This window comes from Lycium ferocissimum, chromosome 12 (genome assembly GCF_029784015.1).
Source record: "Lycium ferocissimum isolate CSIRO_LF1 chromosome 12, AGI_CSIRO_Lferr_CH_V1, whole genome shotgun sequence".
Classification (NCBI taxonomy): Eukaryota; Viridiplantae; Streptophyta; class Magnoliopsida; order Solanales; family Solanaceae; genus Lycium; species Lycium ferocissimum.
In genome coordinates this window covers 40244407-40272322 of record NC_081353.1, presented here as the reverse complement: position 1 = coordinate 40272322, position 27916 = coordinate 40244407, and the positions used below count along the sequence as shown (strand labels likewise).

Here is a 27916-nt window from a genome sequence, read left to right as displayed (position 1 = left end):
GCATGGATAGTGTATATAACTTAATTTTTTAAAAATATTCATGATTTCAAATTTAAATCGCTATGTAATTTCTTGAAATTCGGTTTATTTGTTGCTCTCTTAGCTCCATAATCCATCCGTCGTTTCAATTGTTGAAAGCTTTTGAGGGTAATTCTCTTTGTTCGCTCGAGTCTGTATATGTTCCATCTATGATTCTAGGGTTTGGGTGAGTTCTTGATCTAACAAGAAACAAAAGCGATCTAACTAGGAGAGAATCAAGAGATTTGATTTTTTCTAATCTATTAAAAATGTAAGTTTGAGTTATATGATTATTTTCACAGAAGATTAATAAAAAATAACACGAGATTTATATATAAATTACATCAAATCTTTGTATATGTTTATTTGTTTAATTCAAATTATAAGTAGGCATAAGAGATTATTCACTTGGAAGAATCATACCATAAGTAAATGTAGCTACTTTATTTGATAATAGTCCCACACACAAGATATGCATCTTGTTCACATTCACCTAATAAGATTTAATTTGTTTGGTGGTAGCTACATATTAATTGCCCACGCTGTTGTTGTAGGGGGAGGGGGGCTTGGCATACCAAGCAGCCATGGTTGAGCGTTTACCAATAAGATTCCAAAATATTCCTATTTAATTGTGTATAGATCATTATTTTCAAAGTAAAAAAAGATCATTAAATCAGAGAGAATCGATATATTATCATTTAGCATGATTTTTGTCGTCGACAGTGTTAGTTTAATTAATCCACCGGCGTGATTATTGAGCTGAGTTTGAAGCGGCGCAATTCGTAAACAAAAAATCAACCACATGAATTGTAGTACCATTGTAGTGTCGTGGATTTTTCTTGGAACGTTCCTCGAAAGCAAAGAGCTTGCTGACATATTTTCAAGAAACTTTTGTTATATCGACACCTTAGTTATTTTAATTTTTTTTTTTTTTGGGAGGGTTGGGGGGTTGGGGGATGCGTGGGGGTGAGGTTAATTAAAAAAAAGGGAAAAGGATCAAAAATACCCCTCTACTTTGAGAAAATGGCTAAAAATATCCTCCATTACAAATTTGAGTCAAAATATCACTCCCGTCATTAAAGTTTTCAATTATACCCATGTCTTAACGGAAATCTCCAACATAACCCGATTACATTTTTAAACTCGCTCCATTTAAACCCTACCCAACTACATAGAAACTATGTCGGACATGGCAAAGATTTCTGTGAAACTACATAGAACCTATGTCTCAAGGCATAAGTTCACATGAAACTATGCTTGTTCACTATGTAGTTAAATTGAAACTATGTCGGACACGGCAAATGTTTCTATGAAATTACACAGAACCTATGCCTATAGGCATAGTTGCGAAATTAAGGCAGAACTTCATTTCGCCGGACAGGACATAGATTCTATGTAACTGCACCCGAATATGCATAGATTCATAGAAACCTATGCCTTGCGAAATTATTATTATTTTCAACTCTGCTGGGGATCGAACCCAAGAATCTCTGGTGGAAAAAGGGTATTTTAGCCCACAAATTTTCATTAAATGAGAAGTAGAGGCAAAAATTAAAGACCAGCGAATTGAGGGACAAAAATAAAAACCAGTCTGTAGGGGTGTACATGAACCGGGTTGGTTCGGATTTTTTAAACATCAAACCAAACCAATTGCGTCGGGTTTTTGAATTTATAGACCAAACCAAACCAATAAAATTCGGGTTTTTCAACCTCGGGTTTTCTCGGGTTTTTCGGATTTTTTTTCGGAATAGTCTTGATACAAAACATAGAACTTTTACTTCAAATATTTCTTTAGTCCTAGTAAGATACAACTATATGATTAAGGTATTTCATAAGAAAATAACACAAAATGTGAGAAGAGTGATGACATTGTATTAAAATATTCAATAAAAGATAATAAAATCGGTTAAAATAAATATTGTCAATTAATAAGCCATAAAGAAAATGACCATAATCTAAAAATACTAAGTCATACTAAAATAAGTATGGCTAATAAGTATTAATTACATGACAAGAAAAAAAACTTAAGTTATGTATTTTCACTCTCTAAACCAATTATGCAAAACTAAAGAATAGATATCCAACATTATTGTCATTCCTAGTGGTAAATTGAATTTCTTTTGTTAGTATTAGTGTTGAGTTGGTTTTGGTTTGGACTTTAAATGTGTTACTAACATCCATAGGATATAAAACTTACTCACATTCAAAATTCTAAGTTCAAGCTTAAATAATATGATACTAATAGATAAAAAACTAGAAAAAAATTTAAGAAATATTTATAAATTACATTACAAATAAATATTTTTATGTATAAAATATTTTAAAAATTGAATACATGTAATGTCGGGTTAGTTTGATTCGATTTGGTTTAACTTTTTTTAGCTAAAACCAAACCAAACCAATTAAGGTAGGTTTTTTTTTTTTCCACACCAAACCAAATCAACCCAAGCCACTAGTCGGATTTTTTTCTCGATTTGACTCGGTTTTATCGATTTGATGCGGTTTGTCGGTTTACTTTGTAGTCGGTTTGTATGAAGGGCAAGCCACGGAATTTTTTGCAAAAAAATGCAGTTAACCCTTATTATGGGCCATTAGATGTTGGACCCCGTAAATGACTAGTTTTCTCAGCCTGCGAGATCTTTGAGTGCTCCAAGGTCATGGACAGCCCAATGCATAAGTTGTATTCCTTCCGTTTTAATTTGTTTGTCATAGTTTGACTCAACGTGGAGTTTAAGAAAATAAAATAGATTTTTGAATCTTGCGATTTTAAACTAAAGATATGTGTAATGTATCAAAATATTCTTTAAATCTTGTGGTCTTAAATACGTCAGGTAGTATGTTGCACTTGGGGATAAATAGTTACTAATATATAAAGCGACATTCTTTTTTAAACATACTAAAAAAGAAAGTAAGACATACAAATTGAGACAAAGATAGTAATAATTAACAACGAAATCGGTAAAAATTTCGCACGATGGTCTGTTTTGACACTGTGGTTTAGTTCGTGTCCATCTTTTTATTATTATTATTATTATTATTATTATTATTATTATTATTATTATTATTATTATTTATTTTTTATACCACTTTGGATATGCGGTGTCTGAACTTAGGCTTGACAAAATTAAACTTAGTGTTATATGAGTGGAGTTCATGCATTTCTACCTGAAGTTCAGGCAAAAATGATTGGACTTCAGTCATCTTTGCATGAACTTCAACCATGTATGATAGTTTTTAAATCACTTTTTCTTGAACTTTTGCTATATGTGCATGAACTTTCGAAAGAAATGGCTAAAGTCTGACAAAATGATTAAACTTCAGCTACATATAGCTAAAGTTCAAGTAAAAAATGGATAAAGTCATAACCACATATTGCTAGACTATGTGGCTGAAGTACAGACAAAAATGGTTAAACTTCAATCATATGTGCCTGAAGTAAGGCAAAAAATGGTTGAAGTTTCAAACAAAAATGACTGAGCTTTAGCCATATGTGTCTGAACTTCAACAAAATATGAAACTTCAGACACTATATATCTAAGGTTAATTGAAGTGGATATACATACAATTTTTTTTTTTTTTTAAAAGTGAGCACAAATTAAATGGCGGCGTTAAAATCGGATATCGGTGCACTTCCTTGCAAGTTAGATTTAGTAGGAATGAATTGGGCTTGCTTATGAGTTTGAACTAAGATGCAACGGCATATGGGTCATTTGCACTTTTGTCCCTTTTTTTTGTGCTGGACTTTAATCTTTGGGAAAACTACATATATATACATGTTAAGGAAAAATATTTACGAAATGTGACGATAGTTTTTCTTATTTACAAAACATAATAATATTTTACGAAACATGACGGATTTTCATATATTTTTCGTTTTTTATTTTATTTTAGGAAAATATTTTTTTTTTAAAAAATATTTTAATTTTTCTTAATTTTTTTTTTGGGGGCTCAAAGGCTTAAAAAATTACCTCAAATTTTTGTGTATGAAAGCTGTATGAAAAATGTATGAAATGTATATGTGTGAAGGGAATTTTTAATATAATTTTTATACACAAAATTGTGAGCGAAAACTTTAAGCCTTGAATATTGTATGAAAGTTGTTACAATGTTGTTGTAGTTGTATTAATTTTCCAGAAACCTAATATGAACTTTATATACGAAAAATGTGAATGAAATTCTAAGTCTTAAGCGAGATATACACATTTCATACCATTCTCATGCATAGAATTTTGATCGTAATGTTTAAGCCTTGATCGAGATATACACATTTCATACGTTCTTCATACATAAAATTTGAGCGAATTTTTTAAGCCTTGAGCAAGATATACACATTTCATACACAAAATTTGAGCGATTATTTTAAGTCTTGAATGTTGTATCAAAGTTGTATACAATGTTGTTGTAGTTGTATTAATTTTACAGAAATCTAACATGAACTTTATACATGAAAATGTGAGCGAAATTTTAAGACTTGAGCGAGATACAAATTTCATACTGTTTTCACACACACAATTTTGAGCACATTTTTTAAGCCTTGAACGAGATATACATATTTCATACATTTTTCCTACCGTTTTCATACTGTTTTCATACACACAATTTTGAGCGGATTTTTTAAGCCTTGAACGAGATATACACATTTCATACACTAAATTTTGAGCGAACTTTTTAAACCTTGAGCGAGATATACACATTTCATATATAACTTTTGAGCGAAAAAAATATACTTAAAAAAAAAATTAAAAAAATTAATTTTTTTGAAAATAAAAAAATAATTTAATATTTTTTTTTTAAAAAAAAATGCATGTTTTGTATACGGTTTATAATGTTATGTTTTGTAAATATAAAACTATCGTCACGTTTCGTAAATATTTCTCCTTAAGATGTATATATACGTAGTTGTCCCTTAATCTTTTCCCCTCAATGCAAGTAATTTTTTGCATCATAACATTTTACAAGTTATGCCTGCGCCTTAAAGATTTTATGTCGCGCTAGGCATAAGTTTGATTTTAAGGACAAACATCAAAGACCAGCCCACATGTAGGGCAAAAATTAAGACCAGCTCATTTGAAGCACAAACCAGGCAATATCTTCACGGCGAAATACTACATCAGGCTTTAAAATCCAATTTTACTAATGGGCCAATATGTGAACTGTGAAACGTTCTTTCTCTCGAATCTCGAATGAAGCCCTGGCTGACAGCTTCTTTATCAAAAAGAAAAAAGAGGTATCATTAACAAATTAATGAGGCATTACTTTAAAGTTGTGTCCATCTAATTGCTAAACTTTACCCCATGAGGTCTTCTTTAATTGGAAAAAAGCCATCCATATATTTTCGTATGCATGTTATGCTAAATGCCATGTGCAATTTTTTTTAATAGTTTTCTTTTTAATTAATATTTTAATCGGATCCGATACGATTTGGACTCCGGCATACTCTCGCCTGTCTTTTCTTTTATTTTATTTGATTTTATTAAAGTAGTGATTCTACCACATTTTCAAAAGGACCAATTCCATTAATGACTAGAGAAATATTAGGAATAAACACGAGGCAAGAGAGTATTCACAAGAGCCATCTCAACTAGAAGTTACTTGTGATGGAAGTATCTAGTGAATAGCTTTTAGGGATTGCTCGTAAGTGTTAAGAGTTTACCAATAATGCTATAATTGGATGTGATTTTTCTATCCTTAATCAAGAGTTTTGAGTTCGATAAATAGGTATAGGAAAAAAAACATGTTAGGGAATGTTTCCCAATTGACCTTTACGAATTAGTTGGAGCACAAATACGGGTACCGAATGAGAAATCATAAATTAGAGAGCACATATTAACCTGAGACACAAGTAATATAATATCACAGGAAAATTATACCAATCTGTTTATTTTAATTTACGTGTCTTATTTTTCTTTTTAGTTTACCAAAAGAATCATATCACTTTTCATATTTAGTAACACTTTAATTCCAAAATCTTATCTGACATGCTTAAGACCACAAGATTTAAAGGCATATTAACACATTATACACATCTTTAATTTAAGACTACGAAATTCAAAAGTCTTACTCATTTTCCTCATTTGCGTGCTCAGTTAAGCTAATAAGATATATAAAATAAAATGGGGTAGTAACAATATCACTACTAAAAAGTCAGGAATTAGCGGCGGACAAATTCTGTAGCTAATCACATTAAAATCTCTTACTTATTCGATGCAACGATAGATTATTAGAATATTTTGTTAACTACGAGCTATTTAGCAACGGATTAATGACGAAGTTTATAGCTAATTTCAATTTTTTCCTAATGTATAAAAAATGCTTTTTTTGCTAATAATATAAAATTTGAGGGTCCGAGCAGTGGGAGAGCAAAGTGTATGTAATGTCTGGTTAAAACTTGTACGTCTCAAAGCGTAAGAAGAAGAGGTACGACAAGTGCTGAGGTGAGTTTTATGTTTTAATGAAATGATTGCTTCTTGCATCAACTTCAAAGCTACGCATCTAAATTACTCTATTTGTTTAGTTTTATATGTCATAGTTTGATTGATATATGAGCATCAAATTTAAGAAAGTAAAAAAGATTTTTGAAGAATGTGATCTTAAAGATGTGTACATGTAATGTACCAAAGTGCTCTATTTGACATGTTATAGAGCATAAGTTTTCAAAACATTCTCGTTTAATCAAAATGAAAAGGATATATTATTTATAGAGTGACATTCTCGTTTAAGCAAATTCAAAAGGAAAATAAGACACATAAAATAAAATAGACGGAGATATATAAAGTACAATTTAATTTATTTATATAGTCTCCTACAACGTAAATAACTTTTACACCATCAAGACATCAACATAATTTAGTCTATTATAGCATGTTATTTAGTAATTTATTATCGGTTACGTACCAATCAATACTTATTAAATGTATTGATTAATACAATTACTTTTTAAGTGATCTGATGTGTAATTTATTTTACACCAATACATTAAACTTAAACTCTATAAAGTACATATGCCTATGTGTAAAGGACCTCTAAACCCCCTCTGTCTCATAATCAAAAATAGCAAATCTATACCTTATTCTTTCTTTTTCCTGTTTTTACTCTCTTATCGTCATACATATTTTATTTTCTTCTCTTCTTTTTCTTTTTCTTTCTCCCTCTTATTTCCTTGTTTTTAACTTATATAAAAAAGCTAGAGCCAGCAAACAACACTTTCCCAAGAGTGAAGCTAACTTTGCATGCAGACAAGAAAAAGATCATTCAAAAGTTAAAGCCATCTAATCTATTTGAACTTCCAATACTGCTGCTTCTAAGACTTGGTGGTTGGTTCTCTGTTTTTGCTTTGTTCTTTTATAAACTCTCTGTCTATAGAGAGTGAAAGAACTAGTAAAAGCTAAGAACTAAAGTGAGAATTTGAAGATATGGAAAAATACTCTAATGGGCTGAGCCACCTATTCATGACAGTGTTTCTACATTGCTTCTCTGCATTCATGGTGATTCCAACCATAACTGATATCACTATGTCTGCCATTTGTCCTGGAAAAGATGAATGCTCCATTGCTATATATCTCACTGGAATTCAACAGGCGGTAATATTCCCTTAATCCCTTCTTCTTTTCATTTTCATATAGCATCAGAGACGAATCTAGGACGGGTTCTGTGGGTTCAATTGAACTCGTTATATTGCTTTTTCTTTTGTTTTAATGAGTCGAATTAATAAAAGACTGAATCATAGTGGATCGTGCTGAATCATAGTGGATCGTGTCAGAGTGGGCTTTCCGTTGGAATTATTGTGTGTGCATGTACAAAATGGTTTAGGAACGTATACGTAAAATAAAATATTCATTCTGATTCCACTTACTCTAAATTCTAGTATCGCACCTGCTAAAAATGCTTTCAATTTAGTGTCTTGTTTTCTAGCTTGCTTCTTTTCATTTCTTAGCTGAAATTCATATAAGGACACTTGTATATTTCTTTATAGCAACATATTAGTTTGTAGAATTTGAATTATGCTCATTATAATAAAGTGGTATTGCCATTTTAATGAAAACAGTGAGGGACTTACCTTATGGTTCCATATGACATGTATTCCACTCTTACTTTCCACTTCATAGAGCCATATACTTTTCACCAAAGGCTTCACTGGCTTATTTTCCCCTCTATCCTCACATTTTGCTCAAATCTTATAGTACAATTTTATGCGAAAGGAATTAGAAAACGTATGTACATATAATGAATCATAACTATTCGAAATTACTGACCCTAAATTCTGAATCCGTCATTATTCATTATATATCCTCCATGAAATTGTTTGCTTTTATTCTAAGTTAAATGGTTATAAGTAATTAAGTTTGATCGTGAGTTTTAACTCACTTCCAAGGGAGAATTAGACTTGTTTAGAAGGGAACAAAAAAAAAAAAAAAGGGAAATAGAAAAATGAGGAGCATACTTAAAGTAACCAAATAAATGCTTATCATAAAACAATTTCGTAATTACCCATGTGCCTTATTTAGCCATGCATCAACAATCCTCAAATTATAATTCTATACGCATGTGCCTAACTTTGCGAAACTGTTTTACTTGTTATGTGTAGTTCTAGCAAGATTGAAAATAAAAACTAATAAGTGCTCTCAATTTTAATACAACACTGCTAAATTGGTGTAGTTTTTCCTTGTTGAATAATTTTCCCCTTTAAGAATCACAAAGTCGGGCATGGAAATTTTTATCGAGTAAGAAACTAAAAGACAGTTCCATTAATGTTCTTTAGTTAGAGCATATAACCCAAAAAAAAAAAAGGTAGAAAGAATGAAAACACGTACGTGTACACTATCCTAGATATCCAAATAAAGAATCACCATTCCTGTAGTGTATGGTACGCATAGTACATTACTCAAACACTTTATCGCCGTTTTTAATCAGAGATTTTGGGTTCAATTAATCCTGATAATGAAGAAATCTATGCTAGGAAGCACTTTCTCCTTTAATGGGTCTTACACTAAGCAAATTTGAATCTATCGAGTCAATAAATGCTAAGTACCAGATAATTATTTTAAAAAAAAAAATCACTTTATCTGTCTTTAAGTGAGAAGTTTCCCCTGCTTCTTTAGAAATTGACTTATTAGAAAGTGAAACTTCTGCTAGTTTGTCAATGAACGCAATTGTCTCATAATACATGTCTGCCCCACTTTAGCTACCATTTTGTCATTTTGATTTCATTTTTTCCTCTAATTTTGATTACATGGAGTGATCTTCAAATTATATTAAAAATCTTCAGATTGTCAGTTACAACTTAAACTTTGTTGGATATGAATACATTTTGACCAAATTGAGCCTGAAATTTTTGTAATTTTTTGTGGTGATGTGCAGATAATAGGATTGGGATCACTAATTATAATGCCTGTGTTGGGAAATCTGTCAGACACTTATGGGAGAAAAGTCATGCTGATGCTCCCTTTGACCCTTTCTATATTTCCTCTAGGTACTTATTTTCCCCATTTCAATTGATGTGAATTTATTTTTTCAATTCGTTTATAAAAAACTGTTTTTTTTTTTTATTTTTAAAATTTGAAAAGAGTTTTAACTTAAATTTTTAATTTTATCTCTAATAAGAGGCTTTTATAATCACATAAATAGTATAACATGTTTAAGACCACATATTTTAAAAGTCTTATAACCTTGTAAATATTATGACACGTTTAAAATACATATTTCAAAAGCTTTCGCTTCTTTCTTAAACGGCATGTGAGTTAAATTAAATTAGAAGAGTATATCTTCTATCTTAATATAGTTAAGGTGTTTTTTTTTTTGTTTTCAAATATTTAAGGTTGCCATTATTTCACCACCAAAAGATGTGGTAGTAGATGAACGTTCTCTCAATCGAAGTCTCGGGTTCGAGCCTTGAGTATGGAAAAAATCTTGGTAGGGAACATTACCACCCGAATTGGGCCCTATCCGACGCGAATCCGGATTAATCAGCCTCCAATGCGGGTATCAGACATTGAATGGAAAAAAAAAGAAAAAAAAAAAAGGTTGCCATTATTTTAGAATTCCCACTGACTTCAATTTTTGAAAAAACATCACTGAATCTTTTAGACCGACTTCCACTATTGAACCCCTTTAATTAAAAGGTAAAAATGGACAAATAAGAACCAGATGGAATAAAGAAGATAGTAAAAATGAAGATTAAAGGACCCTGAGAATGAAGAAATGAAAAGGCTAACATTATACTAAGGTATTATAAGTAGTATTAAAGCATACAAATTAAAGCAAGTCCATCACAGTGTACTGTCGAGTTGGTTAACTTTTTCATCTTTTTGGTGAAACCAACAAACCTATTTACACTTTGTTTCCTCCACTCTGATGCATCTTAATGTCCAAGTTTCTTTCACTTCATTTGTTTGTCATTACTCACTTGTGGGAACATGTACAAAAAGGAAATTTCTCTTTTGTTTGTTTGACATTCTATTGGCCCCCTCTCTCTCTCTCTCTCTCGTGTTTTGCTTGCTTGAGAAGGATAAAGATCAGGGGCAATTAGTTGGGATTAAGTTAGTTATATTAGTACCTTTAATTTTTATCCAATAGTATTAATTTGCTAAGAGTCTTAGTTTAAGATTTATATGCTAACTAATACTCCCCCATCCCATATTACTTGTCCATTTTTCCTTTTACACGCCTTTTAAGAAATCATAAATAAAAGTTTATTTTTACTACTACATTACCCTTATCGCTCTCCAATAAATTAAGCTTTAATCAATATTGATTACTTTAAAAAATAATTAATGCTAAGGTCAAAATAGGAAAATTTTAGTTAATTCTATCTTGGTTTTATAAATGAACATATATTTTGAGATGGATATATTTAGTACTGTGGACAACTAATATGGAACGGAGGGAGTAGATTAGTGTAGAGAAATTCTAGTGTCAGAAAAACTAGTTCGTGTTGTTATTGTTGTTGGACTAAAATGAGCACAAATAGAATGACATGCTCATATAAATACTAAATAGTGTGAATTTATATAACCGACCATGATTTGCTTAAAATTGTGGAGTTACTGTTGTTTTTTGTTATAGAGTGCTATGAATTTTTCAAGAAGAAAAAAAGCAACATATTTTCGAATATGTATGTATATGTATTACTTTGTTTTTTATTTATTTCATTAGTTAAAACACACACACAAAAAAAGAGGATTTGAGATTAGAAAAGAAAAAAAAAAGGGAGAGGATTGAGATGATTTAAATGAGGAACATGTTCAGTGAGACTAATCATTACCTCTCCTTTCAAGAATTGAACTTATCACTCTCAATGTTATGCCACTAGAACAAAACCTTATTTGTCATTAACCCTCAAATATTAACAAAAAAAATTTATGTTAGATGAAATTATTTGTAACTCTATGAAAAAGGAGTAAGTATATATGATTATAATTTTTCATAGCATTTATTTAGCCGATGAAATCAAAGTAACAATTAAATCTCATTTTGTGAAAATTAATTTTCTGTGGGACAGTGATATTGGCGTACAGCAGGACAAAATACTTCTTCTATGCTTACTATGTGCTAAGAACTCTGGTTGCTATGGTTTGCGAAGGAAATGTTCACTGCCTTGCTCTTGCCTATGTGGTAAATAACACTACCTTCATTACTCTATTGATATCTTAAAAATTATTTTCACCGAATTTATTTATTACTCCATTCGTCGTAATTTAAATGTCTTGGTTGTTGAATACAAAATTTAAAGAATCAACATTTTTGAATTTTATATCTAAATTAAAAATTGTAATCTTAAAATGTCTTTTGAATGTATTTTCTTGTGACGTTTTTCATTTTGCTAAATAAAATGTAGGATTTTTGAATTAGATAAAAATATAAAAAGACACTTAAATTCTTTTTGAGGGAAAGATATACACTGCAAAAAATTTACATTATCAGGCCACTTTAATTTTCATCTGTATAGTATTGTCTTATTTAAACATTACAAATTTCACGTCTTAATAAAGTTTACTTATAAATTCATTTAGTGATCTGAAATATTAAAAAAAAAAACTGATGATATATATAACTTAAATTCATTTATCTGTTGGATTTCAGGCTGATGTTGTTCCAGAGAGCGGCCGTGCCTCTGTGTTTGGAATCCTCTCAGGCATTGCCTCATCTGCTTTTGTCTGTGGAAATCTCGCTACTCGCTTTCTCTCCACTGCTTCCACTTTTCAAGTATGTGACATTCTTTTTATCTTGAGACGTTTTAAATAGTTTGACTATATTTTAATACTTTCTCTGTTTCAATTTATGTAAACTTTTTTGGAATATGAGGAGTCGAGGATCAAACTTTATAACTTTGATCATGTATTTTCATATAGATTTTTCTAGTTTGTAAAAATAAAATTTATATATTTAGAAACTACATGAAAAGTACTATAAGTTATGATAATTTATAATTCAAATAATTTAGAAAAAATGCAAGCAAAACGTGATCAAAGAACCGCCCCGTAGACTCCCCAAATAATTATAGGTTCACATAAATTGAAACAGAGATGGAGTAATTAATAATAGATTTAACTTATATTTATTGGCACTATAACAACATTTACACCATAAATATATTTTAGCATGTAATAAAAGGTTAGTTACCTTATTTTTGAGGCTACTATTTCCAACCCCTTATAGAAAAATCACTCTATCTGAATTAGGACTGTTCACAAATCGGTTCAATCCGAATTTCCGAACCGATTCGAAACAATTCTGATAATCCACTTTGGATAATACAATTCGATTTCGATTTACAAATGTAATTGTAAAATATTACGGTTTAACGGTTCGAATACGGTTGACTTCAATTATCAATCGAACCAATCCGAACAAACCGAATTTATATGCCACAAGTGACTAATATGACTAATTTGGTATGTGTAATGTGTTGTTGGCGGATTTGTATGCTTGCACAAGTTGTCAAGCTCTTGTTTTGCTATTATGCTTGCAAGTTTATGGTTTTTTCTTGGTTAATGTCTTGGTTATAAGGCTGCAAATTTAGGATCTCATTATTTTTTGTTATGTTTACTCTAAAACTGAAATGAAATAGTTACTTGTTTAAATTTCGAATAAACCGAACAAATCGATTTGTGTAACCGAACCGAAATAATAAAAAACGAATCGAATTGAACCTCAAATGGATCGAGTTTGGTTGACAATTTTAGAAAGTCGAAATTCGAAATTTCAACTTAATGATGGCCAAAGCCGAACCGAACCGATTCGTGCACAGGCCTAATCTGAATATAGAAGTTGAATTCATAATACTATTTGTATATGACTTTCATGATTTCGAATTCATCTAACTGTAAATTTTTTAAATTTTGATCAGATGTTTTGGCTAGTAAACTCTTCTGCAATTATTTCCAATATTTTCTTCTACTATGACTATAATATACTCCCTCCGGTTCAAAAAGAGTGTTCACTTAGTCATTTGCACACCCCTTGAGAAAATACTCACCCTTTGAGAAAATACTAACTCCTAGGCAAAAATAGGTAATTTGACTAAACTACCCCTAATTAAATAGGTATTGGTATTTGGTCACTTAACACTTAATAAGGACAATTTTGAAAAAATAAGGTTAATTCTTTCTTGATTTGGTGACACTCTTTTTGAACCGGAGGGAGTAATACATAAGTCAAATTAGTATATTATAATCCATTCCAATCAAACACAAGTGTCTAGTTTAATTTATGCTAAATTAAACTATTGCTACCTATAGGTTGCTGCAGCAGTGGCAGTAATAGCTCTTGTATACACAAGGATGTTTCTGCCAGAGCCTTTGATAAAAGACCACATTTCTGCAAAAGGAACAGAGACAATTTGTCTTTTGGAAAAAGCTCCAAAGAAAACATTCCAATTATTAAAGGCACTGCCTTCTTTCAAGGATGTGTTCTGTTTGTTAAAGAAAAGGTCAGATTGGAACTTCACTAATTCTGCATACTATACTGTTCGGACTATCTAAAAATGTTGTGGCACGCGTGGCAGATCCTTCAAAAAGATCATAGAAAAATGCACGATTTTTGAAGGATTCGACACGCCCCTGGCGATACTTTTTAAGAGTGAGCATTTTTAGTTATTTTTTGTTTGTTTGACTCTCCTATTAATCATGGTTATTGTAAAATTTGCAGCTCCACATTCTTACATGCAGCTACTGTTTCTTTCTTTGTCAATGTTGCACAAGTTGGACTTGAATCTTCTCTTCTTGTAAGTTTCACTACTTACCATTAATGTGGAAAGCCCCATTGTCTATAGAGGCAGATCTAGCCATCAAAGATTTAAAGTTTATGGGTTCCTATAGTAACCTCAAGTTAATATACAATAATAACTGGGCTCACAATCAAATATATTTAAATATTTCGTGGATTTTTTAATATATATAGAATCTGGATAAAAGCTACTGCGTTTCCGTGAACCCGTAAGTTCTACTCTAAATCCACCACTGAATGTGTAGTATAATATTGGGATACAACAACAACGTACCCAGTATAATCCTACAAGTGGGGTGCAGGAGGGTAAGATGTACGCAGACCATACCTCTACCTTTATGGGATAGAGAGGCCGTTTCCGATAGACCCTCGGCTCAAAAGAAATGTAATCGATGCAAAAATGTAGGAAAGAAAAAAGGGACAGCAAAATAGCAAAATGAACACAATAAATGCAGTAACATATATCAATACACATTAGCAAAAAAGAAACTAGGCGACCACCCTAAATCATACGATAACGACTCTATTACCTACTAACCATCCACCCTAATCCTCGACCTTCACACCCTCCTATCCAAGTCATTTCCTCAGTCAATTGGAGCTCTGTCATGTCCTGTCTAATCACCTCTCCCCAATACTTTTTCGGCTTACCTCTACCTCTCCTAACTCCTGCTATAGTCAACATTTCACACCTCCTCACTGGTACATCCTCGCACCTCCTCTTCACTTAAATAGTCGGCCTGATTCACTCTTTACATTTCCTATCCAGAATATATAGATTATACACAATTATATGCATAGTATACATTACATTTATTATACATCAGAAACTGCAAATTTTCTAAGACAAACTGGTTTTCTTGAAACTGTAAGCAGTATTTCTTGAAGGCTCAGTTTCACTTCAACAAAGACCAATTTGCTGATTTGATGATAATTTCTGGAATTGCAGGATCCATATCACAGGTGGTTGTTTTTGGATTACCTTTTTTGTTTCATGTTTATAATAATTTTAGCTTCTCAGTTTCTTTTTTAACTTTTGCAGCTTCTTCTGATGCCCATATTAGTTCCTGCTATTGGAGAGGAGAAGCTGCTCTCTGTTGGGCTCTTTTTCAGTTGCGTTCATGTACAGAACTAACTCTATCCTTGACTACATTTCCCATTGCGATTTTTACCTTGTATAGCCGTCCACCAACATAATAGCCGGCAAATGTATATGTTTTGTATATTAATGTATAATTTACATATTTTTATACATAATTAGTACTATATATTTTTTATATATTTTGCTAATGATTGAGTGGCAAAATGTGTTAAAAGCCCTTTTCAATTCCAAGCATTCAGAGATTTCATTTACTGATGTTTGACTCAAATTCGATTGCAGATGTTACTTTATAGCATTGCTTGGTCCTCATGGGTAATTTCTGCCTAGTTACTAGTCCATTTCATACATATTTTAGTCCTTTTCGTGATCAACTTAGTTATTATCATATTCAAGATAGTAAGATACTGATTTACCAAATGAATGAAGTTTATTGATCAGTCAAAAACATGCAGGTCCCTTATGCTAGTGCGTTGATCTCCGTTCTGTCTAATTTTGCGATGCCATGTGTAAGTCTCATTTTAATTGTTTGTTTTTGATAGTTTAAAGTTAAAAAAACACTAGAAGTTTTACCTGATTGCAGTTGAAGAGCATGGCCTCCAAGCAAGTTGGGCCAAATGAGCAGGTATGTAACAGCATCATTGATCATTTGTTAAACTCTTTTTTTTTACCTCCCCTGGAGTTTCTTGTCCTGTGAACACCTTTGTTAATGTATTCAACTTAGATTTCTTTATTCGTAGAATAAAATTTCCTATGGTCTCTATCTGTATTGACTATTTCTGTCTCACAACCTCCCAACTTGATCTTTATTTCCTGGTTTCAGGGAAAGGTTCAAGGATGCATCACAGGCATATGTTCCTTTGCGAGCGTAATTTCCCCATTGATTTTCAGTCCTTTAACAGGTAACTAAACTGGGATTGCTTTTTCTTCCCCTCGTGTTAGCGGTATAAATCAATTTAATCTGATTACGGTGTCATTTTTCCAGCTTTATTTCTATCGGAACATGCACCCTTTCCTTTCCCAGGATTCGGACTAGCCTGTGCTGCCTTTGCAATAGTAAGTGTTTTGGCTTCTGAATTTCATCCTCAATTTCCTTTCATATTGCCTTCCCCCAGGAAAGGACAAGAAGTGCATGTGTAAGTTTGATTAAAGCTGAACATGTTACATGAAAATTTTGAAGCTCCAAGGTGAAATATTTATTTCGTCCCATTTAAAGATCTCACGCTGTTATTAGTCAATTTGCATAGTTCATGAGGCTTGCAATATGTCAAAAGTTTTTGTTGCATCTTGTGTCTTGTGTCTTTTGAGCTCCATTTCTCTTGTCTTGCATTCACATTTTCTCACCGTTCCATTTTTTATGACGTGTTTGACTTAGCACTGAGTTTATGAAAGAAAAACAGAATTTTAAGACATATCAAAAGTACCTTTAGAACTAATTGTGGTTTTAGACATGCCATGACATTAATGTTGGTCCCGAAAGATTTCAAATTTAACATGATCCGTGTTTTTGCAGATGGTAGCATTCATTGAGAGCTTCATGATACGTTCCACTCTTCCTGTAACCAATTGCAGCCTAAGCTATTCAGACTCAGCAGAGCCTTAGTCTTGCAATTGGAGTGTAATGGCTCTAAACCATAAGGCCATTTCTTTATAGTTCAACGATCTATTCAACTTCATCGACTGTGTATCTTATGGCATACTGAAGTCAGCCTGAAATTCGACATGGAGTGAATATGTTGTCAAGATCGTTATGCTTGGCTCCTTGTCTTACAGAAAAATCCGGATTACTACAGCCTCCTTGGAAAGATGTTCAGATTCTGCTTGTAATGTAACTATAGAGAAGTGTAGTTTGTTAGTAGTATTCTTTTCTAAGTTGCTCCACAAATGATTGCTCGTAGGAAATTAAAATATGTATGACAATGAACATGTACTGGGAAGGTTTTCTTTCCCCTACTGTTAACTATCTTCAGAAGTGTTACCATCTCACAAAAAAAAAAAAATCTTCAGGAGTGCTCAGATTCTGCTTTTCAGAGGATAAATTAAGTTTGCAGGTTGAAAATAGCATTTCAGGTACTAGATACTGTTTGGTATTTTGCAGAGGATGCACGAGTATCGCTACATATGCCACTACTATAATTAGCTGAATTTTCAACGGCTTTCTCCGATGGATGAATTTCTGCTTGTACTAAGCAATTTCCGTAAGATTCTTATGCCAAGGAGATTCAACAACTTATATATATACTAAAAATATCATTTTTTTCCCTATACCTTGAAAAATGGGCTGGAAATTACTATATTATATAAGAGCAAATGTGAGGACTTTTGTAGTCCTCACAATAATTTCCCAATTTTTTAAAAACTTTTTAATTAATTACTTTTATGTCTAATCTTATTTATTTAAGGAGATTCAATAACTTATATATATACTAAAAATATCATTTTTTTCCCACAATAATTTACAAATTTTTTTAAAACTTTTTAATTAAATGGTCCTAATCTTATTTATTTAAGTGGAAATTCTTTTTTCACGTTCATTATATAAGTAAATAAATTAATAAATTATTATTTATTTAAATAATTTTCAATGAATTTCTAAGTTATAATGTCGCAAATTTGATTGGCCGTTTGGATGTGCTAAAATAAATGTTAGGTTTACATTTTAAAATTCAACTTTTATATCAACCTTTCATTATATAAGTAAATAAATTAATAAATTATTATTTATTTAAATAATTTTCAATGAATTTCTGGCGCTGGCCGTTTGGATGTGCTAAAATAAATGTTAGGTTTACATTTTTTCAACTTCAACCTTGAAATAAAAATTTAAAGTCTGAAAAGCATTTTAGTTTTTCATTCACAAAATTTCAATTTAAAAAAAAAAAAAAAATGAAATATTAAGTAAACGAATATGATATTGTTTTTGACATGAGAGCAAGAGAAAGAAATGGCTAATGGGGAACAAGTACTGAAGTGTAGTACCACTAACTTTGGAGAAAGAGATCCCAACAAATAGGGTGACGGAAGCCAAATGGTCCCCTCCCTCCCCACGTTCAAGTCTCCGAAATATAGAAGCGGATTCAGAATTTGAACGGTTCGAATTTGATCTTTAAAGTACTGAAAATTGAATTTTTATTACGTTTAAAAAATTATGAATTCAGACATAATATTTATTCAAATTTTAGTAAGATTCCGCGATATATAGATACTTTACGTCAAAAATACTAAGTTGGGATGATCTCGCAACCAGGGATGTAGCTAGTAAGGGAGTCTTTGCGCAAGGTCCATCTATACCCCCGGCCAGAAGGTCAAAATTATTTTTGTGTATATATTACAGAAGTTGAATTCTTTTGACTTTTTCCTGTGTTTATTTTTTTTATATATTGCATTATATTAGTGAAACTTTTGGCTCTACCACTGACCGTAGCAAAAATAGTTGCATCCGTCACTACTTAGTTATGCATGTTGTTGACTATTTCTAACTTCCATAAACGTCAGTGTTTTTCCAACCAATAATGTTCTATACAGTGATTAAAGCAATGAGGTAAGCAATCCCATTAATTATTGAGTGAATCAAATTGCACCAACATAACATTCTTAATTATACTCGATATGAATAAAGATGCATCACTTTTTAAAATAGGTTCTTGATGGTGTCATCATGTTGAGTGGAAAATGAGACAACAAACCAGTTTGTAATCTTATTTGACAAGAAGAAACAAGGTTGTGGTTGTGAGTAACTATCAAGCCCCTATATTCCAATTTTTAATTCCAATATGATATGCATGAAATGTATATAATCCTTAAACAAAGTTTAATTCAGAATAAAGACCAACAATAAGACAGTTTAGTGATATAAGCAAAGCAAGAAACTCTGTTCTTATTTCCTTTTGTTTGCTTTCTTTTATCTTTTTTGTTGTGCTCATGATGTAAGCTGCCATATAGAATACACGTACATAGCCTTCAACTACCACATTTTTTTAGCTAAGTCTTCTCTCTAATAATTAGAATCTGAATCAGAGGGTATATTCGCGTTCATTTTTGTAATATTCTTTAAATCAGGTTCTCTTAAATTTTGGATGATGGAAGATGCTGTAAGCTGCAGTAGCAGAGGATTGTTGGAGTTGTCACAGAGTCGTACTCGAAGGAGAAGGGAAAAAGTTGAAGTCTTTCAAGAAGTTCTTCGAAGATTGAGGGAGTTGAATAATGAAGAAGCGAATCAACCTGGTTTTGAGGACGAGTTATGGGCTCATTTCACTAAGCTTCCACTTCGGTAGAGTTTACTCTCTGTGTTGTGTAATTTAACTTGTTATAGCAGTTTATTACTTATATTTCTAAGTTACCTTATAAATGATCAAGCTTCATATGGGATGTTACTTCTTGTTGTTGTTCTATTTAACAAAATAGTTATAGAAAATCTTAATTAGTGTCAGTACACATAACATAAACTCTATTTTCCGTGAACCTAGATGATCTCTTTTCACTCTTTGCCTATTAGTTCCTGCTTTTGATGGACACCATTACACACAAATGTTTGTTATAGACCACAACTTTCAAAAATCTTTTTTCTTACTCTTGGTGTCCAGTCAAACACTGCCACATAAGTTGAGACGGAGGTCATGGAGCATTAAAAACGGCGACTTATCAGTTTGCTTTTTAGTTACTTAGTTGATACTTATAGTGTATGCGAATCAAAGCTTGTGTTCTGATTCATAGTAAACTAGTTAGAGATATAAAATAGGCAGGAAAATTTAGGAGAAGCACATAAAAGTGTTCTTGTTTTGTGTTTATGTTTCAATGCTTATAACTGGCCGAAGAAAGGTAGAATTGTATGTTTTTTTTTTTGTTGGTAACCTTTTTATTTAAGTAATAATAAGTTCAGTCACTAATATAGGTATGCATTGGATGTGAATATTGAGAGAGCACAAGATGTTGTCATGCACAAGAGCTTGTTGCAAATGGCACATTATCAGAATCCCGCGCCAGCAGTTGAAGTCCACCTAGTGCAGGTAATAATATTATCCAACTTTTGTGCTTCATCTTTCCATGATGACCGATTTATGTGTATTTACATGTCTGATGAGTTAATAGTAATTCAAGCAATATTTGAACTCAATCATGAACTTAAGGATATTTAATGGAATGGTCACTTGAATGATGTAGTTAAGTACAATATACTTTATTCAGTTAGATATATGCTGATGTTCTTTACAATTTCTCTTTACTAGTATCTTTTAATAAGTTTTCATTTTCTGATTAGCATGCTTGAAGCAAATTTGAATAAGAACTTATTCATTTGATATTTGCGCTATCCAGATTCATCGAATAACTGATGGAAATCCAGGGGATTCAGTTCATTCCACTTTCTCAAAAAGGGGAGGTGCACAAGGTACTGATCACCATGGCAGGTAGACACATGATGATAAAAATATAAATATATATCTGAACTCTCTTTCCTATGCTGAGAATTGTGATGAAGGCTTAAATAGTCTGTTTTGTGTAATTCGATTTTTCTTTTCTTTTTCAAATTACAGCATGCATCCTCCACCTGCCTTTGGTTTGTCACCAAGCACAGAGCTAGCATTAGGAGCCAATAAATTATATATTCAAGATGGAAATAGTGCTGTGAGGGGAAATCCACAGTTATTTTGGTAATGTTCATTTCTCTTCAATGTCATTCATAAGGAGTTTTTCAGTGTTTTAACATGTTGGCGCTGTCATAATCAGGGAATTTGTTAATCTTTATCTCTTTTACTTTGTTTTATAGGCCTTCGTATGAAATAACGATTTCAACCCTTGACAAGCCCAAGCTCCTCACTCGGGTAAGTCTTTTTCAGTAGCTAGACCAGAAATGTGATAATATCTTCTGTTTCTGAGGATAATCTGCAAACACCAAGTAATTCTCAATCAAGTCTTAATTATAGACATTATAGGATTGAGTGGCATTTGACGGTTCTTCACTAACGGTTACATACTGAGCACATTTCAACTTTTTCAAACCGCATTAATCATCAAGTAAGGAATGTCTATTCTCACTTAGTGTGCTTATAGTCACTTGTTCTGAATGTGGACATGTTATTCAGACTTTTTCCCTCTCTAAACATTCTCTGAGAGTTTCTCTATTTAGTTCTTTACATGATATATGACTAAGGTTAATGCATGTTTATTTCAGTTGACTTCTTTACTTTCTGAGATTGGGCTGAACATTCAAGAAGCTCATGCTTTCTCCACAAAAGATGGTTACTCCTTGGATGTCTTTGTGGTTGATGGTTGGGGAAATGAGGTACTCTACTAAGACTGAAGTATACTTAGTTTAAAGATAGTTTATGCTTGAAACTGAGTTATCTGTCCGTGTATAAGAATGGACCACATCTCTTTGGGTATTCTGCTTATATGCCTTCCTTTTATCTGGTCTTCTGAGCATATCTGTATAAACATTTCTTGAGTAATTGATTGCTACTCTTGTGTTTCGCATTCCTCTATGACAAGCATAAATTGTATAGCACCATTTCTATTTTTGGCGTGATATTAGGTTGAATCTGCACTCTCTCCTCTTTGTCTCATCCATCTTTTTCTTGTTTTGCTCTCTACGAAATGAGATGCTATAGCACAATAAAGCTCCTAAAACTTGTGCATATACTATCATGAGAATATGGTTGTAGCACTTTGTTGTTAATCAAATGAGTATAGACCATGAATAGAATGCAATGGTTTTCCATTGTTTGTTCCTTAGAAGTTGGAAGCCAAATCAGGTAATTAAAATCTAGGGAGTATGTCAGATTGGTGGCACTAGAATATGAATCCAATTAGACTTTCCAAATGCAGCTTACTAGGTGAGGATCCATGAATGAATTTTGTGCTCGGTAATATATATCCTATCTGTAGCTAACAACTTATGATGAAATACTCATACCAATTTCTTCTCTAAAACTACTCGAGCATAGAAAACAATTATGTTAGGTCCTGTAAAGTAGGGCAAAAGAAGGAACAGACGGACTACTTGAGCGGTCCATCTTGATGTTCAACTTTCCAAGAGTCCTTCCGCAAGCTCCCTAATCACTGTCTTAGTCATTCAGAAGGTTGTAGTAGAAGCATATCCCAAATGGGATGTAAATATGACCTGTAGAGTACTGATCACCTTGTCTACATACATTAATGAAATCAGGTGACTGTTTTGTAAGTTCCATTGAAGCATATACTAAAGATTGTAAAGAAGCATTTTCTAGGTCTATTGAACAATCACTTTGTTGTATTTGGATTCATTTATTATTCTATCAACCATTACACGGTGAATGTTTTTTCTCCATATGTATATAATTCTAGTCTCTTTCCTAATTGTTAGGAAACTGACCAGCTAAGAACTGCCCTGGTGAAGGAAATTTCAAATATGGAGGTAAAGGTCATTGATGGTCTTAGTAATGTTGTTTTCATCTTATCGTCTCTCTCTCTCTCTCTCTCTCTCTTAAGTTTTAAAGTGAAATGCAGAAACAGCCTGGGTTAAATCAAGACCTTTTGCAGTCTGCGTTAAATCAAGACCATTTGTCCCCTAAAATGAAGCTTGTACAAACCGGTATTAACTTCACTGTGAACCATTTGGATACACCGAGCAATGGGAATGAAGCATGGGAAATAGACAATGCACTGCTGAAATATGACTACAAAATTGCAACTGGCTCAACTGGTGATTTGTCAGTAAAATCACACTTTGAAACACAGATATATTAGTTACTGATGATGGGCTAACAATTTATCTTATTGGCAGATATAAAGGTTCATTCCATAGCCAGGAGGTGGCTATTAAGGTTCTCAAGGCTCTGTACCTAAATGAAGATGTGCAAAAAGATTTTGCCCAAGAAATTTATATATTAAGGTGACTAAAACAAGTTTGATTCGAACGACAATATTATGTCCTATCTAAAGATATTGTACATCTCCGTGGAGACTCTACACCTGAACTCTTTCTGTACTTACAGGAAAGTCCGCCATAAGAATGTTGTGCAATTTATTGGTGCATGTACGAAACATCCACACTTATGTATAATCACAGGTAATCCAAGATTAAAGTGTCACATTAGATGCATTTTAATTAAAGAGCACATTGATTGTCTAGTTTAGTTTTACCCTTTCACCGGAAAAGACTTCTTTCATCTATCTAAAATATCCCTTCAATGCAGAATTTATGTCCGGTGGAAGTCTGTACGATTTTCTGCATAAAAAGAAAGGTTTTTTCAGGTTTCCGGCATTACTCAAGGTTGCAATTGATCTTTCAAAGGGTATGAGCTATCTGCACCAAAATAGCATAATCCACAGAGACCTGAAGACTGCCAATCTATTGATGGATGAAAATCAAGTGAGGAATGAAGTTGATTTCCTGGTTATCCTTATATGTTTGACTGTATATGTAAAAAGACTCTTAAAAACTGCTTACGTATTGTCCTTGATAGGTTGTGAAGGTTGCTGATTTTGGTGTTGCTCGAGTGCAAGTTCAGTCTGGTGTCATGACTGCAGAAACAGGAACATATCGTTGGATGGCTCCAGAGGTCTACCCTCCCTCTCTTTCCTTCTTCTATAGTATCACTCATTTTTCTTCTTTTTGTCGTGTTGTAGTGTTTTCAAAAAAGAAAACTTTCACGGGACTTGAAGCGAAAAGTAAGAAGAGACACGGACGCTACTTTGAAGTGAAGCACATAATTTACAGAAAACTAAAAAATTACGTACCAAACATATGTAAAATGTAGTTTAGTTCTATAAACAATCAAATGAACTAATTCCAGCATTCAGCATACAATAATGCAGTCATTTATCCAACTCCTCAAAATTGAGAGTTTTAAGTACAAACCTTCTCGTTTGGATCGTTTTGCGCTTCATTGTTTGAAATGCACACTTCTCTTAAGCGCATGGCTTCACGCATGAATCGATAATTTCTAGCTTGGCAGTGTTTCATCAATGACGAAACAATGACTTTTAATAACATTAACTTGTGAGCTTAGCTGATCGAGGTCCTTAGTATAAGGCAATTTCCATCAGATCAAGGAAAAGGTCTAAAAGGAAAAACACATGTAGTTGAAATTAATTGTATGCATGATCTACTATAGAGTAACTCATGCAATCAACCCAAATTACTGTTGAATGAACCAGTAGAAATGATGCTAGAAATGGTTATCTTGTTTCTCTAACATAATATCAGCTCAATCAGTTCATACCTCCTGACTTTAATTTCTTTTGTTTGAAATTTTAAAGGTTATTGGACATAGGCCGTATGATCGTAAAGCTGATGTTTTCAGCTTTGGGATTGTTTTGTGGGAACTGCTAACAGGAAAGGTAATGCTTTCTCCATTGATTCTTCCATTTCAATCATTCATAAAATCATAGGGAAGAGAGGGGTAAGGAGAACATTAACATATGAGGACAACATTGCCTGTAAATCATCAGACATATTTGTTGAATAAAGCTTCCAATTCATAAATTTTCATTTGTTTAGCATTTTGCTTAAAAGTTCATGTTGCCAAAGATCATAGTTTTTCATATTGACAAGCTTATTATGGGCAATGAATCTTATTACATATTTTACTATCTCAGTAGTTCACCCTGTAACCTATTACACTAGTTTATCCCATTTTTCTTCATAGCAGCAGCTTCCTCATGAGCATTTACTTGGCTTTAAAAATTTTCAGTGTCAATAATCGTTTTTATCGATGTTAATATATCAGCTTCCTTACGAGTTCTTGACCCCATTACAAGCTGCAGTGGCTGTGGTCCAGAAGGTATTTCTCAATCTACAAACATATCTTGTCCTCTCGAATTTTGAATGATTCTACTTGATAACTGGTGCACTATGGTTAGATCTACACAACTATTCCATATTTTCTTTGGGTCAATGGTGGCCACAGGTGCACCAGGACATTGAGATTGTCAAAATCTGTAGAAAACTTAGCAGTAAAAACATATTTTTACTTAGAACAAACTATACATAGACCACACTTCATAGCCATCGACAAATATCAGTACACTTAGATCACAGGAAGTACTAAAAGCAATATTGATACTCTGGAGCAACATCCTGAGGTCATTTTGAGAGATTAATTTTCCTGTGAAGTTGAGGTTTTTCTCTTTCATTAGTTGAATTTTCTAACATAAAACTATAGGGTCTGAGGCCAACAATTCCCACGCACACTCATCCAATGTTGGTGGAATTGCTCGAGAGATGCTGGCAACAAGACCCCTGCTTAAGACCTGAATTTTCTGACATTCTTGAGATCTTGCAAGACATGGCCAAAAAGGTATCAAGTTTACTATCATTTCTGCATTTGTTTTGTGTTTTGAAAAACTTGAACTAGCATGTGTGTGCTACTTGAAAACAGATGGTTGAAGAAGAGAAAAGTAGCAAAAGAAGAAGCCTTGGATAACCATATCAGCTCATGTATGCTTTGTGATTGAAGAAGCGGGGAAGCGTGATGCATGACATGCATTTTACTTAGGATTTTAGTTATATACACTGTTACTACTATCAGTGTACTTTAACTGTGAACCTGTGATAGTAAGTTAGTTACCATTATTACCAGGTTATAAATTGATGTTTATCATTGAGATTAACCTGTAAGTACCCTTATAAGTGACCTGATTATATAGTGTAAATATTTCTACACTTGCATTGCATTGAACTTAAACCTTTTTACTTATCATAAATGTTGTGTTTTCTATGTTCAAGTGTTAAATTCATTACTACATGATTTTCAAGTACTGGAGGCTTCTGAAATGGGGGTTCAAGGAGGAAGGCATCAAGATCTTATACTCTCCCTTTTCGTGCTTTTTTCTCCATCAGAAAACTATTTCTGCACTTCTAAACAGAAAACAAAATCATGCTATCAAAGCATGGAAATGCTTAAAAGCACATTATTAACAGTCTGACTATTATGTGAAGAATAGTTCTTGATTCAACCCCAAAAGCAAGCTCATGAGGGGAGGATTGTCCAAGTCCACATAAGGAGACCATGTACCCTTTAACCCACTGATGTGAGATTCTTAACATATTAGTAAACTGGGAATGCTGATTAATGTACTACGTACATAGCTCATGAAGCATGCATGAGCTGGTCAAGGGATGTGATTCGTGAATAAATATCAATTCGTCTTGAGAATCTGTTCCCAGAGCGGATATCTTTGAGTAGTTAACAATTAACAATTATGTAAGTTCTTGAAAATAAGTCGAACAAAGCATATAAAGAGTCGAGGGATGTGATCAGGGGGGGAGCTACAACCAAGTAAGGGTGGTCAAGTGAACACCCTTCGCCGCAAAACTAGACCGTATATATAGGTGAAATATTCTGGATTTTTGGGATATATCGATAAATGCACACCCTTTGTCACAATTGACAGTGACAGTCCTGCGGTAAGGGTGTGCATTTGAGACCTGCAGGTCTGTGGTTGGATCCTCGCTCTTAGCACTTTTTTAGCCTTCTGTAGTCATTTTAAAGAAAATTGAAATAAAACAAACAAAACTTAACAACGTGACACGAGGATTGGTAGGCCGGATTCGATAACTAGAACATATTTATTCTCTTCTTTATTAGACCCTACCAATTCTTTTTTAATTTTGAACGAATTAACATATTGTTTTTCTATCTTTTTTTATATTTAATTCAGTCTATAAAATTTAGAAATGCATCATCTAAAGTATTGCACATCAAGTAAAAATGTCCATCTTCTTCTTCTTCTCGATTCTACTTTTTCAGTCGAAATAAAGCAACAAAAAAAGAAAAATACTTAGAGGCATGCTTTCTTTCATTTCAACTACTATTTCTTTGTCTTTTTTTCATATTACCTATAGATTGTTTTGGCCTACGACCTTTTTTTTTAACTCTACCAATAGCAGTGCGTACTAATTTTCTTTTCTGTTGCATGATTATTCTTATTTTTAATTTTTAGTTTTGGTGTGTGTTATTCTTTATATATAATTCAACGAGTTGCTAAAATTGTTTTTGTTCACTTTTCTATGTTAGTTCTGGATTTATACAATTGATAATTTCATAATTCTAAGTTTTCTTATTAATTTAGTTAAATGTTAAATGATATGTAATTTGATTTTAAATTTTGGGTGCACCCACTAATCAATAAAAAAAATGTTTTGTGCACCCACTCAACTGTAATAAAATATATTCACTCGTTTAAAATTTGAACATCTTTGACTAAATTCCTGGCTCTGCCACTGGATGTGATAGGTGCAACATGTTTTTCTTGTAGAGAAGAGGAATTATGAAGCAGTTCTTTTTTCTTTTCCGTTTTTCCTTTGGGAATGGGTTCTGATCTTGAAAGTGACAAACATAAAGCAGTAAAAACTCATTTAGGCACAAAAATTAGATGGACATACCGTAATTGTAAAGAAATGGACATTGATATTGGGCCTAACTCAACCCTAAAAGCTAACTCGTGAGAGAGCCCAAATCCATATAAGAAGACCACCCATCTCTTTTTCATCCAATGTGGGACTCTTCACAATAGAAACTTATAAAGGTTTCTTAAATTGTCACACCCCAACCTTGGGGAGTGTGGCCGGCACTCGGCACCCGAAGGCCCGAGCGA

The 27916-nt window shown here is 32.6% G+C and overlaps 2 protein-coding genes across 5 annotated transcripts; both read left to right on the top strand.

The window, feature by feature from the left end:
* Positions 1–7051: 7051 nt before the first annotated feature.
* On the top strand, positions 7052–17142 carry LOC132040570 (uncharacterized). Its single transcript, XM_059431219.1, has 14 exons — positions 7052–7598; positions 9376–9487; positions 11516–11628; positions 12097–12219; positions 13755–13945; positions 14164–14239; positions 15118–15204; positions 15284–15364; positions 15623–15655; positions 15796–15849; positions 15924–15965; positions 16164–16242; positions 16326–16396; positions 16854–17142. Exons 1-14 carry the CDS (start codon positions 7431–7433, stop codon positions 16941–16943), a joined length of 1320 nt encoding a protein of 439 aa, XP_059287202.1. The 5' UTR covers positions 7052–7430; the 3' UTR covers positions 16944–17142.
* A 1806-nt stretch (positions 17143–18948) lies between these two features.
* On the top strand, positions 18949–25982 carry LOC132040799 (serine/threonine-protein kinase STY46-like). Of its 4 annotated transcripts, XM_059431472.1 has the most exons (17): positions 18949–19069; positions 19427–19610; positions 20232–20346; positions 20654–20745; positions 20872–20988; positions 21105–21159; positions 21510–21620; positions 22680–22730; positions 22823–23025; positions 23100–23207; positions 23311–23384; positions 23512–23687; positions 23782–23877; positions 24578–24658; positions 25048–25101; positions 25483–25617; positions 25699–25982. In XM_059431472.1, the coding sequence occupies exons 3-17, from the start codon at positions 20275–20277 to the stop codon at positions 25741–25743; spliced, it is 1470 nt and encodes a 489-aa protein (XP_059287455.1). In that variant the 5' UTR covers positions 18949–19069; positions 19427–19610; positions 20232–20274; the 3' UTR covers positions 25744–25982. The 4 variants fall into 4 exon arrangements, 3 of the variants coding, with proteins under 3 accessions (XP_059287455.1, XP_059287454.1, XP_059287453.1); XM_059431471.1 differs by lacking the exon at positions 18949–19069 and having other exon boundaries at positions 19099–19610; positions 22829–23025; XM_059431470.1 differs by lacking the exon at positions 18949–19069 and having other exon boundaries at positions 19101–19610.
* The last annotated feature ends 1934 nt before the right edge of the window (positions 25983–27916 follow it).

Bases quoted from the DNA above. Each gene is read 5' to 3' on its own strand.
- LOC132040570 (XM_059431219.1), top strand. From the start codon at position 7,431: ATGGAAAAATACTCTAATGGGCTGAGCCACCTATTCATGACAGTGTTT. The intron at 7,599-9,375 runs GTAATATTCCCT...GGTGATGTGCAG, and splicing joins TCACTGGAATTCAACAGGCG to ATAATAGGATTGGGATCACT. The intron at 13,946-14,163 runs GTCAGATTGGAA...TAAAATTTGCAG, and splicing joins TTCTGTTTGTTAAAGAAAAG to CTCCACATTCTTACATGCAG.
- LOC132040799 (XM_059431470.1), top strand. From the start codon at position 19,417: ATGATGGAAGATGCTGTAAGCTGCAGTAGCAGAGGATTGTTGGAGTTG. The intron at 24,659-25,047 runs GTAATGCTTTCT...TTAATATATCAG, and splicing joins GGGAACTGCTAACAGGAAAG to CTTCCTTACGAGTTCTTGAC. The intron at 25,102-25,482 runs GTATTTCTCAAT...ATAAAACTATAG, and splicing joins CAGTGGCTGTGGTCCAGAAG to GGTCTGAGGCCAACAATTCC.